The sequence below is a fragment of the Trachurus japonicus genome, chromosome 7 (genome assembly GCF_045865225.1).
Source record: "Trachurus japonicus isolate A0001 chromosome 7, Traja_1.0".
Taxonomy (NCBI): Eukaryota; Metazoa; Chordata; class Actinopteri; order Carangiformes; family Carangidae; genus Trachurus; species Trachurus japonicus.
Genome location: NC_140913.1, coordinates 15,113,476 through 15,133,716, shown reverse-complemented (window position 1 = coordinate 15,133,716; position 20,241 = coordinate 15,113,476). Strand labels below are relative to the sequence as shown.

Genomic DNA, 20,241 nt, shown 5'->3' with positions numbered 1-20,241 from the left:
GAACACAAACGACCACATGACCACCAGCATGAGGAGGGTGAAGCAATTTACTGCAGCACCAGTGAGGCAGATAGAGGGAGAAACGAGGTGAGAAATAACAGAGAGAAAGAATAAAAGATGAGAGGAGGAGAGAGAACGAGAAAACAAAAGGAGGAAGGAAGGAGCGTGACAGCAATGGACGGAGGGCAAGAGGTGAAAGACACTGAGGGAGGAAGACAACACATGAAGAACTGAGCCAGTGGAGGGTAAAGGGGGTCAACAACAGTCTTTTACCACCCGAAACAGCGCCCCCTACAGCAGCAGGTGTACCAAACCTTTGTGGCATGGTTATAATTACAGTAATACGCAGACTGTACCAACAACAGCACATGGCATAGCATGGTTACTATAGGTTACTATAGTAACAGTCATGTCTTAACCTATTGGCTGGTCTGTTTGAGCCTGATTGACATGAGCTTTTTTACTTTCAAATTAAAATTATGTTTAAACAGAACTGATTTAAATTGTAACCTAAATTAAACAGAGATTAAAATGAAATGCATTATTTTTTTCCTGCGGAGTGTGAAGAGAAGAAGTCGCTCAAAGAAAAAACATACAGGGTGAAAAACGACACAAAATATGTTATGGAATATAAAACAGAGACAGAAATATAAAAACAAAATATGAGAAAAGGAGAAGGTTTTTATATCAGGGATGAACAAAAGAAGAAAAACAGTGTGGACTTATAAAGAGAGAAGATAATAACTTGATATTTAGGTGTTACTGAAAATCATTGACTGACTGATTATTGGTTGCTTTGGTAAGATTAAGCTGTGGTCATGAAGCTGATCTAAACAGTTAATGTTTGACAGCTTGAAATAAAATTGAACTATTTCTCTCATTCGGTTTTCTGTTTCTGAAAGAGAGATAGACAGAAAGGGAGGGACGAGGATAGAAAAAATCGTTTGAAGTAGAGAGAGAGAGGTGGAAGAAGGAGAGCGGTATGGAGGGATGGAGAGGGTGGGGGTTGGGTTTGGTGGCAGCTGGTTTGATTACCGGATTATGAGGAGCCTCACTCCCCACTGACCCACACACACACAGACACACACAGACACACACACACACACAAACACACACACTACAATCCAGAGCCCTTCGTCATAAATGAACAGCCGGGAGGGGTGGAGGGTTATGAAGGGATCGGGGAGGAAAATCATCCCGAGACGTTTTAATGGAGGCACGTGAAGAAGAGATGAAAATAAAAAGAAGCAGGTAGATGTGATGGTGTGAGTCTGACTGTCAGACACACAACGTCTCGTCGTCTTCAGGTTAAAAGCCGCTTTTATTGTCGACCCCTGGATCACGATGCAGAGACGCTGCACTAATTGACACTGATCTCCCATTGTCATTGAAATGAGACAGGATCTATGAAAAGAGCTGGATAATCTGCTGGAGTAGGACTGCATGTCACACACACACACACACACAATGCATATATTCCTTTTAATTCAGTGACAAATCTCTGACATGAGACTCCTGCTCCTCACTGAACTAAACCAACACAACTTCCATCTCCTGCGCTGGTTCAAAATGGGACGCGACACAATCTTTAATCCTCAGGTACGGGACAGTTTCATATTCTGAGAGATGAGTAACAACCCTACCCACCGGCCTCCAGCCAGAGATTGTGGATTCAAGTCCCATCTGGGGTATTAGAAACCATCCCCTGTTAACAGAGGTTTACAGCGTCATTAACAGGGCTATTTGAAATCGCAAACCATTTCAGATAGTAATCGAAGCTACTTTGGGTTGACCTTAAGGCCTCCAACCAGTTAGACGAGCCTATAACCCTAAAGAGTCTTTGGCTGTAAAAATGTCAGCACCTTGTTTAGATTATTTTCTCTTCTTCTACTGAAGTTTACCAACTAGCATTAGTTCAGCAAGACCATCCCATCAAGAGACATAATATGGCAATAAGTGCAGTAGTAGTATGTCTCCGCAGACCCATAGGCTGCAGACTCAGGCCCGCAGCAGATTCAGGACCGCAGTTTTAGGACCATTCAATTTTTGTCACAGTGCCACTTACGCTTAGAAGGACTAGAGAGAACGAGATCATCAAAACACATGTGGGAAAAAGTGAGTGGGGTTAGGGTTACGAAAGAGGAATGTTGGGTTAGGGCTAGAGAAAAAGAGAGGTTTGGGGTAGGTCAGGTCGTAAAATTGCAGCATCCAGTGCTGCAGAGAGACCCTACTCCAGTGGACAGACAGAAGTTCTTCTCAAGGACTGACAGGGTTTTCATGTCAATGGCCACCAGAGCGACAACCACATCAGCTCTGCCAGGCCAAACATGTAACGCCCCAGTGGCCTAATGGATAAATCACTGGCCTCCTGAGCCAGGGATTGTGCGTTCGAGTCCCATCTGAGGGGACGAGTGGCACAGCAGAAGCGTGCTGGGCCCATAACCCAGAGGCCAATGAGTCGAAACCATCCTCTGCTATCAGTGTTTTGTCACAGCTTTGTGCACCATCATTGTACCAACAGCAGTGCAACAATAAGTACCTGGTACAAAAAACTGCATGTAGCATAATGCAGTATGCCATTATAAAGTCTCCACCCATAGAAACACCAGTGTCTTGTTTTGCCTCTATTTTTAGTTAGCATGCTAACCAGCTAGATCCAGTCCAGCCAGACCATCTCATCACTTTCCAGTAGCGAGTCACTTAGTGTCCAGTCTACCCTGAGGAAGTGGCACTACACAGTGGACATATCAGAACCTCTTTATTCTAAGTAGTACTAGTAATGGCTGAAGCTGTTGGCCTGTGACCATCATCTGCTCCTGGGCAGAAACATAATGTTTGACAGAAAAGAAAATGTACTTTTACTGATCTTTTGACTCACTGCCAAATTCACTTCAATGAAGTGGCTACCGCCTCCCTGAACTCCACCAGAGCTGCAACCACCTTATCACTGCAAAATTGCAAGATTTGTTCTACCCTCTAATATTTAGTTAATTAAATCTTTGTAGATCACACTGACAAATAAACAGAATCTGTGTTTATTTAGGAGGCTGATAAACATCAGGTGCTGTCTGTTTTCTGTTGACTATTTAGTGTGTGATGTCCTGTCACACTGTTGCTCCACTCATATGAACAACACACCACACCTCCCTCCGCCAGGCACTAGGAGTGATGTCCCTGGAGTCTCGGTTCCCAGACTCACAGGGGACAAAATTCAGACAGAGAACTTAACAACTCAACCAAACAGGCTGAAATGAAAAATTAGCGTCTGTCTGCTCTGACGGTTTAAACTTTACTGTGATTTTATTGTCCTTCAGAAGAGTTCCTGCCCCGAGCAGCCATTAACCCACACACACAGCAAAGTGGTTTCATTGGCTTTACTTTGTGGCTACAGTCCAGCTAATTTGGCCACCATGATTCTCTCAACTCATCCTCCCACAACAACAACAACAACTCAAGCTAAAAGGCCATTTAAGCAATTAAGAGTCTCCAGCACCGTCCACTTACTGTCAGACCAGGTCTGTGACTGATCCTCCTCCTCATCTGGAGTCAGTCACACATCCTCCACAGGTTTGAGCCCTGACGTGATAATTACAGCTCTGCTGAAGCACCAGAGTCATAACGAAGATGTCTGCAGCTGCTGCCGTGATGGTTTGGCCTTTTTTTTGTCACAAGTCATTCAGCTGAGGATTCTCCTCGCAACACTTTGTCTAATTATAATGTTTCCTGCTGTGAGAGAACATGATCTAAACCAAGTGCTCAACATGGAAGCAGGTGAAAAGCACAAATTTTAGGTTTACAGGGACTGCTTCAAATTTTTTGTTTCCTCCACACAACGCAGAGTTCCTGTGTCTGCTTCCCCTCTGTTTCTATACAATAACATCCATCTGTTTTGTTCTAACTGGAGAATTACTTCATCTAACATGAAGACTGACAACACAGAAAACAAACTATACACTAAACACACAAACCTGCTGCTTCCTCAGTGTTTCTCTTTCAAAAAAAAAAGATGAACTCATCGGAAACAGAAACAAGAAAATACCAGTCCTCCAACCCAGCTCATATGAATCTCTGTGCTTTATATAAAACTACTCTAATCAAATTAAGTACCATGATTAGGAAACCTAAGGACCATTTATCCATGAGGTCTCATCTGCAGGTAAAAAAGAACAAACACAAACTGACCCATCAAATCAAAGTGATGTTTAAGGTTCATCTACTGTCCTTTAAGTCACCTCCATCAGTTAGACCGTTAGTGAGGGCTCCAGTCACATGTTAGTGAGTTAATGTCAGAGACTCATCACATGAAAATAAGAATGAACTATTCTTAAAAGAAAGCTTATAATTGAACTCTCCCCCTTTAACCAAACTCTTCACTTAATTGAATACTCTTCTAATGACATTTCATACTTTATTCATTTTCTTATGTTAATATTTGTTTCTTATTACATGTCATTTTACACTTTCTTTCTTTTTTTTTTACATTGATAAGTTGTTTTGTGTAATGTAATGTGTTTTGTCATTTCTATAGGACAAACTGAAATTTGACACTACAGCACAAGAAAATGTAATAAGGAATAAAATAAGAATAGAAACAGAATCTTAAACAAATAAGATAATTGTAATTTATACAATAACATCATACAGAGCAACATGTGACTATATGACAACATACAGTAAACTATGTAGTATTAAAGGTGCTATAATATTCATTGTTGTCCTTGTTGTTTTTGACGTGTCTCTGAGGTGTCAGTCATGTTGTCAGTCACTGTCATGTTAGTTGTTGGGGGGCTATGTCTTGTGAATTATGAATAACAGGTGAGTAAAGGTGAACCTGTCCATAACTTTCCAATAAACCAGGACGTTATGACTAATGCATCACTCCCCTCTCCCATCCTGCAACTCCACTCCAGCCCATATGAAATAATAAAACATTCATAACCTTCACAAATGGAAAAGTTATTTTGGCGTCTTCAGCTTGGTGGAAGAAACAAAGCCTTTCCTAAATACCAACTCGCAGACACTTTCACAGCCCCTTGTGGGCCTTCTGTCCACACTTCAAAGAGGGGTTGGGGGTGATAACGCCTCTAAGAATAAACACTGATCTGGAATCATCAGCATGGCTCCGTGTTCATGTGAGCATCAATACACCATGAGAGAGCGGGGCCAGCCTGGGATCAGGGCTGCAGCTCTGATGCTCGGTGGCTGCTCCGTCTCTCAGGGAGTTCAGTGCTATCTCTCTGCAGCAGGTAGCCTGACTAATAGCTGCTCAAAGCTTCCTGAATGTCACAGCATCCAGAGCTCGCCGCCTAGAAATCCGCACAGAAATAGTCTGCAAAGTAGAGCACAATAGAAACCCACAGCTGGAGCTGAAAACAGCCCAGGAACACTTTAACAAGCTGCAGCAGGGGGAGGTGGTGGAGCAGGAAGAGGAGGTCACGAGGCAGAACGATGTCCTTTAACTTTAAAGAAACTGGAAAAAATGACTGCTGCAGCTTAAGTCCGTGAGAGGTTCCACTTAAACAATGAAGCAATTTTAAAATAGAAATTTAAGACAATAAATCTTCATGAAGCTGCCCGGTGCCCTGCTCAGGGGTACTGTACCGTCAGCAGCACTGACCCTGTCAAAATCATGAAATTTTCATTGACAATTAATTGCCGTACATTAAATTACAATTAATGATCTAATTGTCTTCTTTTGATCATTTTATGCCACTATTATAGAATTTCAATTTCAATTTTTGGCCAATAACATGAAATATTTCTTTTAATAAAAAAAAGACCTATATTATGTTATTTTATCATTATTGTGTTCCAGAACTCTCTTTGAAAAAAGGCATGAAGTCCCAGCCAGTGCAGCATGTGAGAGGCTTTTTAGTGTTGGCAAAGATGTTTTAAGTGCCAAACGGAACCGGCTGTCTGAGAAAAACTTTGAGAGATGCTCATGTGTGGTGTCAACAAGCGATTCTGTCTAGTGCTAATGCGTAAGTGTTAGTGCCTCTGAAGTTCCTGTCGATTATTAGAAATTAAGCGCCTCGAGATAAACAGTTTGTGGCGCTCCACTCATGTGTCATTAAACCACAGCGAAGGAAGTCTGGAAGTTCTGTTAGTTTCACCGAGCTGTTTTTATACAGATGAATGGAAACGATTATAACAATTATGCAAAATAATTGCGGTCAGTTCAAATGATTGCGGTCGGGCAATTATCTAATAATTGTGACAGGCCCAGGTCTCCTCAACAAAAAGCCCCTGATACTCAAATGTCATTTTTTTTAACAGGACCTGAAGGCAACAGAGGAACTTCTCATACACATGGAAAAAATTATGGATTGTGGTTTTATATGGTAACAGGATGATTAATATCCATGCCGCACTGACCAAATCACTACCTGATTAAAACAGCACTTTTTTATCATATGTTTAGTGTAGAGTCAGGTGCCTCATGGAGAGACGACAGAACAGAGGGGCGGGGCTCAACAAATGGTTATTATTACAGTAGGAGGAAGTGACCACATTAACGAATTACTGAGAGTTTTCCATTCCCAGAGAAACTTACAAGAGCTCATCATGTGTTCCCATTTCTTGGTTCTGCAACACGTGTCCTTCAGTTAAATCACAGACATTGTACACAGTCAAACAACCACAGTCACTGCTGTGACTGAGTGGGTCCAGCCCAGGATGAACTGACAATCTGCATTTTGCTGTTTGTTATTATTGATGTCTGAAGACCAAATATCACAAAATGTTTTAAACCATTAAAATGTACAGTGACTAAGTGTGGCGATAATATGCTGATGTGATTCACACCTCTGATTTAAGAGGTGTGAACACTCAGACCTTCACCGGACCTGACTGAGGCTCGTGTGTCACCTCTGAGATCAGTCATGTTTTGAATGTGGATCATGGATCACGTAAATCTGTTTCCTGGCTCTTTGTGGCTCTGTGTGTGTGTGTGTGTGTGAGGTTGCCAGTTTGATTCCCTCTCTGGCTCAGTGGTTCTCACTCTGACTCGTTGTGTATTCACTGCTGCTCTGGGATTAAATGGAAAAGCAGGAGCACGTTGCCTCCACAGAGCAGAAACACTCAAATTGGATTTAGACAGAACAAAAGCAGAGAGCTGCCGCCGGACTCAAACACATGGTGCTGTGCCACGCTGCCATCAGCGCATCAATTCACCGTCCACGCACAATCACACGGGTTTAAATCCCATTTCACACCGTGTTGTCACATCCCTTTGTCTGCCCCCCCTCCCTTGGTGTTCTCTGTCCTGATCAAACATGGAGGGGCAGGATGAATCGTCAAAAACCGACGCAATAAAGACAGAGAGCGACGTTTGAGCGGCAGGTCTGCCTCAGGTCAGGACAGGAAGTCACTTCAGCAAGCCGCACAACGCGCAGCATGTTCAGACAAAATGTTTGAAGCTGCGAACGCACCCAGAAGGACTGAAGCTAAAAATAATGACAGCAGCTCCGGGAGACTCTCGCACACACAAATAAACCAATAAAAAAACATACAAATGGACAAAATGGACAGATGTAGAGTGGCCACAAATAACAAGTCTTAACAATACTGTGTATGTGTGCGTATCACCACTTACTGTAACACAAACACACACACACACACAACGTGGCTTATAGCTGATTTCTCCGCTCTGTTTGTCTTTTAAAGCCGCTCAACCCCTGAGGTCCAGGCACTCGTTACAAAGTGGAACAAAACAGCAACACACACACACACACAAACACAATGGTTAACCAGGCTCTAATCCTTCACATTAAACCAGATTCACTCTGGTTTAATGTAAAGACGCTCCTCACTGTCAGTCTGTATCACACTGATACCCTCTCTCCCTCCTGTCTGTTGTCCTGCCACAACAAATCCGGTGTGACCTCTGACCTGCAGACACGACATCAGCAAGCATCTGTTTGCAGCGGCAGCCATCACCCTGCATCTGTCTCTGTTCAGCCCTGTCTGCAAACATGCTGCACACAACATGTGTCTGAGGACCCAACACTGAGGGCCAAGGCCACGTACACCGCCTGTTGCCTTTATAGACCCTAAATCTACATTTTCCAAACTGCTCTGGTGGCTCAGTGTTACTGTAAACACACGCACAAAGTCCCCTTGACGGTTATGACATGGCATCAATAAATTACAACTAAATGATAAATACACAATTATATATTCAACAATCATATTCACAGTATTCACCTTCAGACACATTAAACCATGAGACAAACCAACCACAGTCTCAGCAACCCCCCCCCCCTCAATATTTTAATAAGAGTAATTCAATAACAAACTGTAGTAGTAGACTGTAGTTTCTCTAGAAGGTGAACAGTATCGTTAATCTGACGCCTTATCTCATCATATTGTGTTGCAGTCATTTGTAATTCTAACGTTTTTCTGGTATTTCTTTAAAAAACGGATTCAGTCTTGATGTTAATATAACAAATAAATCAAAGCATAGAACATCCTGTTGCAGAAACATAGGGAAGAAGGTTTTCTCCAGTTTGTGACACTTATCACAAGCATGAATATTAAATATAAACTGTATATTCATGCAGAGGCTGTGAAACTGCAGCAGAGTTTGAATATTTCTCAGTTAAATAGACTGAACAAAGACTCAGAGACAACACAGTAATCACATCTGTATCATATGACTGAATGATGTATTGAGGTCTGTGACTCTGTGGCAACAGGAGAACAGTCCAACAGAAGCCTGTGCTGCTGAGTTATTAATTAGTTAATGATGATTAAAGCCTGACGGATTAATCATCTGATCTGAGTCTTCCTCTGACATATCGGTCTGTACGACTGATGAAAACTTTCTTGAAGAGAAAATGTGTAATTATTTATTATGGGCTTTTGACCTTCTTCTAGTTAATTTTTGTTTATTTTATTGACATTTTTACGGCAGTGCTGCACTGATATCATTTTATATAATATAAGTTATCAAGCAAATGCAGAAAAAAATGAATATTTTCTGATTGATCAGTTATAAGGATTTTTTTTACTAATCAATATGGACATCCGTTGGACCCCAGTGACGATTAAAATGCAGGATTTATTTGAGTAAATTTGTCGTCACTCGACTTTGATCTCCAGTGAACATGTGAACAGTGAAACTGTGGTTGGCTCCAGGACAGGGGGATATCTGGTGAGAATCATTACATTTTTCTGTGGTATTAGGGTTTTAAACCTTCGTTTATGTGTCTGATCTGAAGGTTTTAATGTTTCTCATCTCTTATTTTGTCAGCTCTGAGAGAGTTTGTATCAGAGGAGGAGTTCCTTCATGAGCAGCCAAAGGGGTATATGGGTTTATATGTGTTGTCATCATGAAACAGTCACAAGGGGATTATATTATTTCTACTATTTATAATTTTATTGATATACTGGTATTTGGGTTATTATAACAGTGAATCACAGTTTCACCATCACCTCTGGGTATAACTGTTATTATTGTCACTGTTACAGTGACCCTAACCCTAACAGTCATCAGTACAAACCGCTGTTCATGGGCTCACTCTCTCCTCCCCCAACCTCCCTCTGTCCTCTCAAACACAACTGGTTTGCTACTGAGTTGAAAGACCTATTATATAAAACCACTTTGTTTTTAGGCCTGGGGGTTTAGGGGACAAGCCCTGTTTTCATCTCAAAATGACATTTACACTCACTGTTCATTCCTGTTTTCTTCTCCTGTGACTTTATGTTCTTATTCTCCTATAAACATATTGTACATCCTGTAAAGTCTGTATGGACTCTCACGATACAAACAGACAAGTGATGATTTTACGACCAAAGTTTGGCTCATTTATTTCAGAAAATCATTCTGCTTTTCTCATATAACTATCTCATTAAGTCAGAAACACTGCATTTTTTCCAGATAAACATTTCCTTAAAAAAATGTTTTCAGAATTAACAAGATAATTATCTCTGAATTTAGAAAGAAGTTTTATTTAAAAAGTGAGATAATTATCTAATTAATGCAGAAAAACAGGGCAGACTTTTTTCCCCAAGTGAGTCTGTTACTGCTTCAAGTTTCTAACTGTGACATCAACAACAGGAATAAAAAAAAATAAACCAATTGATTTCACTCTTATCATTACGGTCATTATTTACGAGAGATGAAAAAATGATATACTACTGTATGATGTAATAGTTGGAATATCTGGGATGATGATTCTCGCTCTGACCCACATGTACATGTTTTAGCTGAAGAAGCATCAGTTCACTGCTGCCTCCTCACATCAGTGCGGTGACCTACATGCCTCTATGTGAGTCGGTTCATGGTGCACTGACCTGTGTCACAGTTAGTGCACTAAATGAGCGATGTTAGCGACGCGTCTTCATCCTCGTTACTGTAAACTCTCACACAACACGACGTGTGGGCTCAGTTTGTTAGATCCAGGTTTCTCTGTCAGGTGTTTGAGAGGATGTGAAGAGGTCCAACTTTTTATTGATTTAAAAACTTTCATTGACATTTGTCTTATATTTATCAACCCCTGCACTGCTGTTTTTATTTGGCTCTGTGACTCTGAAGAGATTCATTAATATTTTTGTTTTAACCAAAAATCAAATATGAAAAGTGTCGACAAACAGAGAAACAACAGCTGCTCTGAGACACGCTATTCATTTATTTATTCATTCACATGTACCAGACTGAAATAACTGTGTTACTCTGACAGGGCAGAACAAACGTTTCACTTCTGTAAAAGCAGCTTCATGTTTCCTGCTGCTCAGTCCAACGGAGTCACTCAAAGGCACCTTCAGAGTGTGTGTGTGTGTGTGTGTGTGTGTGTGTGTGTGTGTGTGTGTGTGTGTGTGTGTGTGTTGTATGGATGCAGCTTTTAATCTCTATGCTCCATAAATAAGAGAATTATCCTGAGAATCAATAGAGTGGAACTAAGTGTCACTGAGAGAGACAGAGAGGGGGGGGGGCAGATAGAGAGAGAAAGAGAGTAAAAAAGAAGGGGGGGGCAACAGAAAGAGAGAGAGACAGACAGAGAGAGAGAGAGAACCAGTTCTGCCGTGCACAGATATTATTCACTGTAAAGACATGAATACACTCTCAAGTGAAATGCTTTGAACCACCTGAGAGTATACACACACACACACACACACACACACACACACACACACACACAGAACAATGTGCAAAAACGAGCTCAAATATGCAGGAAAATCTCTGCTACAAGAAAACACACAAACACACACTGTAAATACAAACACACGCCTGCAGGAACACACAAAAAACACACACAGAGGAAATAAGGAGAAAGCAGCAAAGAAGAAAAGAGGACGAAGGCAAAAGAGCCCAAGAGAGGATTACAGGGAAGAGGAAGGAGAGAGAGGGTGAGAGTGGATGGAAGGAAAAGAAAGAAAAGAGGAAGAAGAAGAGGAAGAGGAAGAGGACAGGAGAGGAGAGGAGAGGAGAGGAGAGGAGAGGAGAGGAGAGGAGAGGAGAGGAGAGGAGAGGAGAGGAGAGAAAAGAGGGAGAGTAGGTGAGTGAATGAGGAGGGCGGATGGAAAAAGGAGAGAAGAGAAACAAATAGCAGGAAGGATGAGGGAAATGGAATAGAGAGAATTGCAAGGAACACAAGAGGAGAAGTCATTCATCCCTCCATCCAGAGACTGAATAAAGGAGAAAAAGACAGTGGTGGTGGGAGGGGGAGGAGGGGGAGTCAGAGATAACACACAGCTCACAATGAAAGTGACAGCTCTGCTCCGAGCTCGACTCCAACTCACTGTTGTTTCATTATAATCTCATAACTGTCAAGTCCTGCAGCTACGGGGAGGGGGGGGGGGGCAGCAAGAGAGAGAGAGAGAGAGAGAGAGAGAGAGAGGGAAAGACTTTCATATACAAATAGCAAGAAAATTGGAAATGAGTCTACGTCTGGTTTAACTGAGCTGAGAGAAGAAGAGGAAATACACACACACACACACACACACACACACACACTGATATTCACTCTGTCACTCATTTATTCACACATGTACTCCCTCATGTCTCCATTTAGACCAAACACTAAAACTCACATTTATTCACTCATTTGTTCAATCTGATCCACAGAGACATAAACAGCTGCCTGCTCAGGGAACAGTTAATAGAACACCAGTAAAGAGAATCAGAATCAGAATGCCTTTATTCTGATTCTAGAACACCAGTTACTGTAATAGAACACCAGTAAAGAGAACACCAGTTACTGTAATAGAACACCAGTAAAGAGAACACCAGTTACTGTAATAGAACACCAGTAAAGAGAATCAGAATCAGAATGCCTTTATTCTGATTCTAGAACACCAAGAGAACACCAGTTACTGTAATAGAACACCAGTAAAGAGAACACCAGTTAAGAGAACATGTGTTTAGTGTCAAACACATAAACTCATCATTGTTCTTTGTGTCTCCGTCATTTTAACTTATCCTTTCATTGAAGTAATTAATTATTTGGTTTATAGATTATTTGGTCATCATTGTTCAACTATTTTACCACTTATGGTCACATCAGTCATGATAATGCCGGTTGTAACGCCATTACTGCACATCCTGTGTTGGGCTCCATTGTGGTTTTTGGCGCAGCAGTGACTGATGGGTAATCTTCCTGTCAACTTCTAGTGAACTGATGAACTGTTCACTTCTTCCTGCTCAGTTCTCCCGTTCACTTTGAATATTATTTATTAATTATGTTTCACTTAGAACTGATGAACCCTCTGCTCCCGAGTACAATTTACCATGGGTGAACAACCTGTACTCCCTCACTGAATGAATGAATGAATATATTTGAGGCTGCAGTGTAAATAGGGAAGCAGGTCACACACAGTCCCAAGCCAATAAAGCTTTCTGACAGTACGAACACAACAAACAAACAGTCTCAGTGAGCTCTGCTCTGCTCAGACTTTCAAAGCAATGACATTGCTCTGTTTTTTTCCCCTAAATCGGCCTCTGAGGCTTTGATCACATGATCAACGTCAGTGAAGCTTTTATCTTACAGCTGAAGCCTGGAGACAAACAAACAACACATCTAAACAAATGTTAATAAAATTAATTCTGGTCCAAAATGTCCAGATTCTGAATAAAAATGTGTTTCGGTGACAGGTATAAATACAGATTAAAATGAAAACATTCATCATAATAAAGTTATACAATACTTTTAATTAATTATTTAATTTCTCACAATGTTATTATGGTACTGAATGTTTAAAGCAAGAGAAGATGAAATTTGCACTTGATTGTAAAATATATGAGATGTGAGTTTTTCTATCTAATGGATCAACAGCTACATGACTGAACTCCCTCTAGGAAACAGCTTCCCCATCAGTATGAACCTGCTGCTTCCCTGTTAAATGGATTTTCTTTGATTTCACACAAAATCTCCATGGCAACCTGGGCTGCTCTTATCCCAGGTCACCTGTCAGTCACAGAGAGTGGGCGTTGCCACAATATCAATCTCAGCCCCTCCCACCTGCAACAGCTCAGCTAAGGACCTGATACCACGCTGAGATCATTTAATATGAAAATACTGTTTATTAATTAATGAGCTGAGTCACAGAGATGTGACTTTTATTAAATCTGAGCTGTCACATTCTTTTACTGAGAAGCAGCTGCATCCTCAGAGACGCCGTCACCTCCTTGAGACTCTGATAAACCGACTCACATCAGCCTCCCTGGTGTTCAAGTCTCATGGCGTCAGATAAATCTCCCTCTACCACCATCTGTCTTTCTCCCACCAACACTATTTTCCCATGAACCTCCTCTTCAGGAGCTCAGGTACAACTCAAATACAGGTAACAAATCTCATTTTCCCACCTCCGTTCCCTCCCACTCATTCAATCAGCTTTTCTGTGTCTCACACGCGCTCAGCTTAAGAGTTACAGTGAATCAACACACAGACACACACACACACAAATAGGAGGAGACAAAGGAAAAGGCAGAGTGGAGCTCCAGCAGCACATCCCGCCTTATCACACACACACCTGTGGAGTCTGACTCCTTATCTTCACAGTATTTGTTACAGTGAATGAAGCTGCAGGGAAAACACACACACACACACACACACACACACACACACATACACACATACACACACACACACACAGACACACACAGAGTTCCATGGTCTCTTACCCGTGACGGTGATCAGCATGGGAGCCACCAGAGGCCTGTTGTTATCCAGTTTTCGGCTCAGCCGGATTTCTCCACTGGTGTGATTCAGGAGCAGCAGGTGCAGCTCATTGCCCCGGTCGATGGTGTAGTACAGCCTGTCCGACACATCGGGATCATGGGCGGGGACTCTGCCTATCACCCCGCTGGGGAAACTGTTGGAACGGTTGGACACAAAGTTGTTGAAAATTATCTGGAAGTCCTGCAGAGTGGGCCGGTTGTCATTCTGGTCGACAAGGCGGATCCGCACTGTGGCCCGGCTGACAAGAGGCGCCGAGGTGGCCTGGACCACAATGACGTACTCGTTGCGGGCCTCATAGTCGAGGTCGATGAGGGATGTGAGCTCCCCGGAGAAGATGTCCATCTGGAAGATCTCAGGGATGTTACCCTCCACAATCTGGTACATAATCTGAGCGTTGGCGCCCTCGTCCGGGTCGGTGGCGGTGATCTGGGCCACCACAGAGCCCACCGCACTGTTCTCCTTCACCATGACATCAAAGTCATCAGCAGGGAAAACAGGGGCATTGTCATTCACGTCAAGAACTGTCACCTGGATGTGGACGGGGGTCCGCTGAGGGGGAATGCCTCGATCCACAGCGTAGGCCGTGAGCTCATAGAAGGGCACGCTCTCACGGTCCAAACGCCGAACCGTCCGGACAATGCCAGATGTAGGTTCGATGGTGAAGTCTCCGTCTCCATCCTCTCCGTTCTGGAAGGTGTACTGAACACGGCCATTGGCGTGGGCGTCGCGGTCTGTGGCTGAGATCTGGAGGACGCTGGTGAAAGGGGGGGCATCTTCGCTCACTGTCCCCTGGTACCTGGGGCTGAGGAACTGAGGCGCGTTGTCGTTCACATCGTTGACGTTGACCTCAACGTACGTCGTGTCTGATTTCTGAGGGATTCCGTTGTCTTTGGCTGTTATCGCCAGCGTGTAGGTCATCTGATCCTCATAGTCCAGCTCCGCCTGCAGCGTTATCGCCCCTGACGCCGGGTCAATGCGAAATTGTGGAATATTGTCCTCGAGGAAGTAGGTGATCCGAGCATTTTCACCAACGTCGTCATCTGTGGCACTGATGACGACCACGGTGCTGCCAGGGGGTCGGTCTTCGTTCACGCTGACTGAGTAGTGGGCGCTCTGGAAAACAGGCCGGTGTGTGTTGGCGTCTGTGATGTTGATGTGCACCTGGCAGGTGTCGTGGAGCGTGCGGTCTGAGGCGGTGACCGTCAGAACATAACGCCGCTCCTGTTTGTAGTCCAACGGGAGGGCTAGCGACAGCAGCCCCGCCCCTCCTGCTGTGCTGATGGCAAAGCGGTTCCTAGTGTTTCCCCCAGTGATCTGATAGGTCACAGCACTGTTGACATCGCGGTCCACTGCTGTAACGGTCACCACGCTGGTACCGACAGCAGCGTCCTCGTTCAGGCGAGAGTAGTACTCCTTCTGGAGAAACTCGGGCCGGTTGTCATTGACGTCCATCACTGTGATGGTGACACTGGCAGTGGCAGACAGAGGTGGCATCCCATAATCCCTCGCCTCCACGCCAAAGAAGTAATGCTCCACAGACTCTCGGTCGAGGACAGAGCTGACAGTGACCCAGCCGGTGGCGGCGTTGATGACGAAAGGCGTGTCGGAGCTGGTGCCTGTTAACCTGTACTCCAGACGGGCGTTGTCAGCAGAGTCGGTGTCGATGGCCTGGATGTGGAGGATGGAGCTGCCGACTGGGGCGCTCTCCAGCACAGATGCCTGGAAAGGTGTGGAGACGAAGATCGGTGGGTTGTCGTTTACATCTGTGACCTGTACACTGACAATCCCCGTGTTGTTGGAGAGAGGTGGACGGCCGTTGTCTTGCGCACGGACCCGGAGTGTGTACTCGCGTTCAGATTCGTAGTCCAAAGGAGCCACCACCTGGATCTCCCCAGTGACACTGTCGATGGAGAACTGACCACGGCTGTTTCCACTGATGATGTTATAGTGAACGGCGGCGTTGCTGTCCTTGTCCCGGTCTGTGGCGCTCACTCGCAGGATCTCAGAGTGAGGCCGGACGTCCTCCTTCACCGCCACCACATAACGCTTCTCACTGAACTGGGGCACATTGTCGTTTTCATCCAGGACGGTGATGAAGACTTTGACCGTGGCTGAGCGTGGACCAGGATCCTTCCCCTGGTCGCTAGCCTCCACTTGGAGGGTGTAGTGCTCGTTGGTTTCCCGGTCCACTGCCCCCCGGGTTGTGATGAGGCCAGAGCGTGGGTCGATCTCAAATGCTGAGCGTGCCATCGCAGCAGAGTCTCCAACAAACCGGTAGCGGATATTGGCGTTGGAAGGAGAGTCTGAGTCCGTGGCTCTGAGCTGGAGGATGGGATATCCCTCCTCCACGTTCTCCCTGATGGTCTCCCTGTACTCCGACTGCTCAAATATAGGAGAGTGGTCGTTGCGGTCTGCGACGGTAATGGCTACCATGGTGGTGCCAGAGAGGCGAGGGGAGCCGTGGTCAGTAGCCGTGACCCGGAAGTAGTGCAGATCCATATGCTCTCTGTCCAGGATCTGGGTGGAGGTGATGAGGCCGGTGTCCGGGTGGATGTGGAAATAGTCAGACGAGCGACTGTTCATGAGTGGGGCCATTGAGTAGCCCAGTCTGCCCGCATCGCCTGGGTCGGGGTCAGTGGCCGTCATGACGATGACGGAGGTGCCAGGGGGCTGGTTCTCAGCCACCTGCACCTGAAAGTTGTACTGGGAGAAATGTGGGTGTCTGTTGGCTGCACGGCGAGAGCGAGGCCAGGGCAGGAGCTTCCTCTCCATCTCCTCCTGTGCAGCTTCATCATCTGCCACTATTATCAGTCGCTCCAGGCTCCTCTCTCCCCTTGAGCTGGGCCTCTCCTCCTCTACCACCTCCTCCTCTCCCCCCTCCTGGCTCCCTCTCTCTGGCTGCGTGGTGCTGTTGGCCCTGTCTTGACCCTTCCCTCCCTCTGCCTCTCTCTCCTCTGCCTGCCTCGCCTTTGTTACTCCATCTTCCCTCACCTCCTCCTCCTCCTCCTCCTCTTCCCCTTCTCCCTCTGGTTCTCTCCCTACACTCAGCCGCGCCTCTCCTTCGCCCTCCCCCACCTGTAATTTTCCTCCCCCAGCAGCAGTAGCAGCAGCAGCAGCAGCGGACCCCTCCAAGCCCTCTCCCTCCCTCTCTGCATCCTTCTTCCTCTCTGCCTCGGCCTCCATCTGCCGTTTCCTCAGCAGCCTCACACCTCCGGGCTCTGATGACACTATCTTACCGGGTTTTAATTGCACATGTGCGGAGCAGTCGGTGGAGCTGCTGTCCGCGCGCCCCGCCCGGGCCCCCTCCCCCGGCTCTATCTGCTGAGTGTGACCGAGACACTGAGAATCACTACTCCTGTTTTCCTTTTCAGATTCTTCATCATCACCCCCTTCCTCCTCCTGCTCCTCCTTGTCGTTGTTGTTATTACTGTTACTGTTGAATTTGCTCCACGGGAACGCGTGCACGTGTGTGGGAGCTGTCCATAGTGCTGAAATCACCTTCTCCTCAGAGGGGGGGTGGGGGGAAGATGTGGTGAGGTTGATCACCGCGGTGAGTCTCGGAGTGAGAGCGGGAGACGCGTCTGACTCAACATCGAGAGATTTAACGGGAAACTTAGCGCGTGAGAGAAATCCTGAGTCACCGGGAGGCGGCGGCTCTGAAGTTGCTTTCACTTTACGTTTGGACAGTTCTCCACTGCGTGTGTGTTTATGAGGGGGGGTCGGGCTGGACACCAGCCCACGAGAGGCTGGTGGGGCTTTAGGGGTCGAGCTTTGACCGGATAGAAAATAGTGACCGCGCGTCTCGGTTCTGCTGCTGCGGGTAAATTGGATGGGGAGATTCCTCTGAGCTATGCCTCCCGCGGGGGCCATAAACCCGGCTAAACATCCACCCCCCATGCCTATCCTGTCCAAACAGCCATCGGGAGCCTGACCGCGCTCTCCCCGGCTCCGTGAGCTCTGCTCCTGGGCTCCTATCGCTGCTGCTCCCCGCTCATCATCAGACTGATGGAGGAGAGTCAGAGAAGCCAAATCATTATCCGGATAATTAGATAAATTAATGTGTTTGTTGCCTTGGTTCACCCCTCCTCCACCCTCCCCCTCTCTCCCACCGTCCATCACCCTCCCCTCGTCTATAATTCTGGCCTGGTTGCATACAGCTTCAGCTTCATGGGGACGGGGACCACTACGACCCTGGTGCCCCCTGGTACCCGGGTTAATCTCTGCTCTACACCTGTGCGCCTCCTCTACATCCCCCTCACCTCCCCCACTCCTCGCACCCCTCCCTCCCTCCATGCACCCTGGCAAACAGCTCCCATCACCCCCCTTTCTGCTGCTACTGCTGCTGCTGCTGCTGCTGCTGCTGCTATGATCGATAACATTGTGCCTGCCCAAATGAGAACAATTACCGGCCCTGCTGTCCACGCTGTTCGAGCCCCCGTCATCGTCACAGACCGTGTTGCTACCGGTGATCCTGACGCCTGGACCCGGGTGGATCCGGTCTGAGCACTGGGTCTGGGCGGGTCCACAGGTCGTGATAAGACACATGTGGTCCAGTTGTGATGTCAGGCCACAGTGTGGACTCTGTGTGAGGTGGGGGCTGGAGCGGGAAGCCTCGTCATGTGCTGAACTGTATCCAGGAAGAGGATGGATGCAACAAGAGCAACCGGTTGGCGAGCGGCCAGGTGAGTGGCTGCTGGCCGCAGAGGGGACTCGTTTGTCGGGGTTTGACCGGCAGAGACGCTCAGGTGTCGGGGAGCACCACGTTCCCGACACCTCTCCCCCCGTCCCTCTCCTCCCTCCACTTCCGGGTGCCCTGCACAGGCCAGAGAAGCGCACAAAGGCTCCGGCGGCGCCACGTTTGGCGAGGTGTGGCCTTGACGCCGGCCACCGTTGCGCGCACGCTCTAGTCCTTTGTACTGCCCGTTTCTTTCCGTTTGGAACCGGCGACGAGGTGAAAGCAGGTGAAGCGGGAGGTGAAACAACGCCCTTCCTCCTCACCCTCCCTCTCTCCACTCCCTCTCCTGAGCAGACGCCATCTGAGCTCGACCTGCTCCGAATACCTGGGTGCGGAGCAGGAGGAGGAGGTGATGGTGTCGGAGGACCGTCTGCACTCCTCCACACCGTCCCGACTCTATTCAGTCTCTCCTCCCATGTCGCTCCTGCCCCATCCCGTTGATCTCCTCCCTGCGTCCCTCCACAGCATCCCTCAGCCTGTATCCTCTCTCCGGTCCACCTGCCTGGGCGTAGATACCAGCTGCCACTCGGCGACTCCCCTGCTCCCTCGCACTGCTGCTGCTGCTGCTGTTGCTTCCGGCTCTGCACTTTACCGGCGTCTCGGTAGCAGAGACCCGGGGTCCCTCGGTTGGAAGCCCCTCCTGTGTTCCCCGTCCCCGGGGTGAGGGCGAACAAAGGGCCGAGGAGAAGCAGGTGGAGAAGCAGAGACGAGAGCAGGAGCGGGGTGAAGCCCGAGAGCGGTGCAGCCATTTAGTCTCTTCCTTTCTCTGTCTCTCCCCTCCTTTCTCCCTCTTCCACCTATTCTCTTTCTCTCTGGAGCGCGCCTTGCCCTCTCCCCGTCACTTCTCTCTCGCTCTCTCTCTCTCTCTCTCCCTCGTTCCGGCTAGGTGGCCAGTTCCAGTTCCAGGACCGCCGGCACCGCCCGACACCTTCCCCCAGGCTCCCCCGTCTCTCCGTCGGCCTGGAGAGTTGGCATCTACCCGCTGTGGTCCGTGGAGCTGGAGGTCTGAGCCTTAGCAGCGGCGCATCTTTGCTCCCGTTCATTCACATCCAACATGGCTCACACACTCTCACCGACTGACGGGCTGCCTCACACACTACCCTTGAGAGAGAGAGAGAGTGTGTGTGCGTGCGCGTGTGCGCTCCTCTAGCAGCGGCAGCTCAGCCCGATGGTAGGCTACGATCCATCCATCCACACTCACACTCACACACACAATCACACTCTCCTCCTCTCTCCTTTCTCCACCCCTCCCCCTACTGCTTGCATCCCTGCCGCCCCTCTCTCTCTCTCTCTCTCTTTCTCTCTCTCTCTCTCTCTCTCTCTGTT

The 20,241-nt window shown here is 46.9% G+C and overlaps 1 protein-coding gene across 4 annotated transcripts in view; it reads right to left on the bottom strand.

The window, feature by feature from the left end:
• Positions 1-19,917, bottom strand: part of celsr3 (cadherin, EGF LAG seven-pass G-type receptor 3) — a 90,908-nt gene extending 70,991 nt beyond the window's left edge. For 3 of the 4 annotated variants that reach the window (XM_085781410.1, XM_085781412.1, XM_085781413.1), the window contains exon 1: positions 14,123-19,917. In XM_085781410.1, the coding sequence (XP_085637536.1) occupies positions 14,123-19,664 (5,542 nt within the window). In that variant the 5' untranslated portion in view covers positions 19,665-19,917. The remainder of the gene's footprint in view (positions 1-14,122) is intronic. The other variant, XM_085781414.1, reaches the window with a different exon arrangement.
• Between the last annotated feature and the right edge of the window lie 324 nt (positions 19,918-20,241).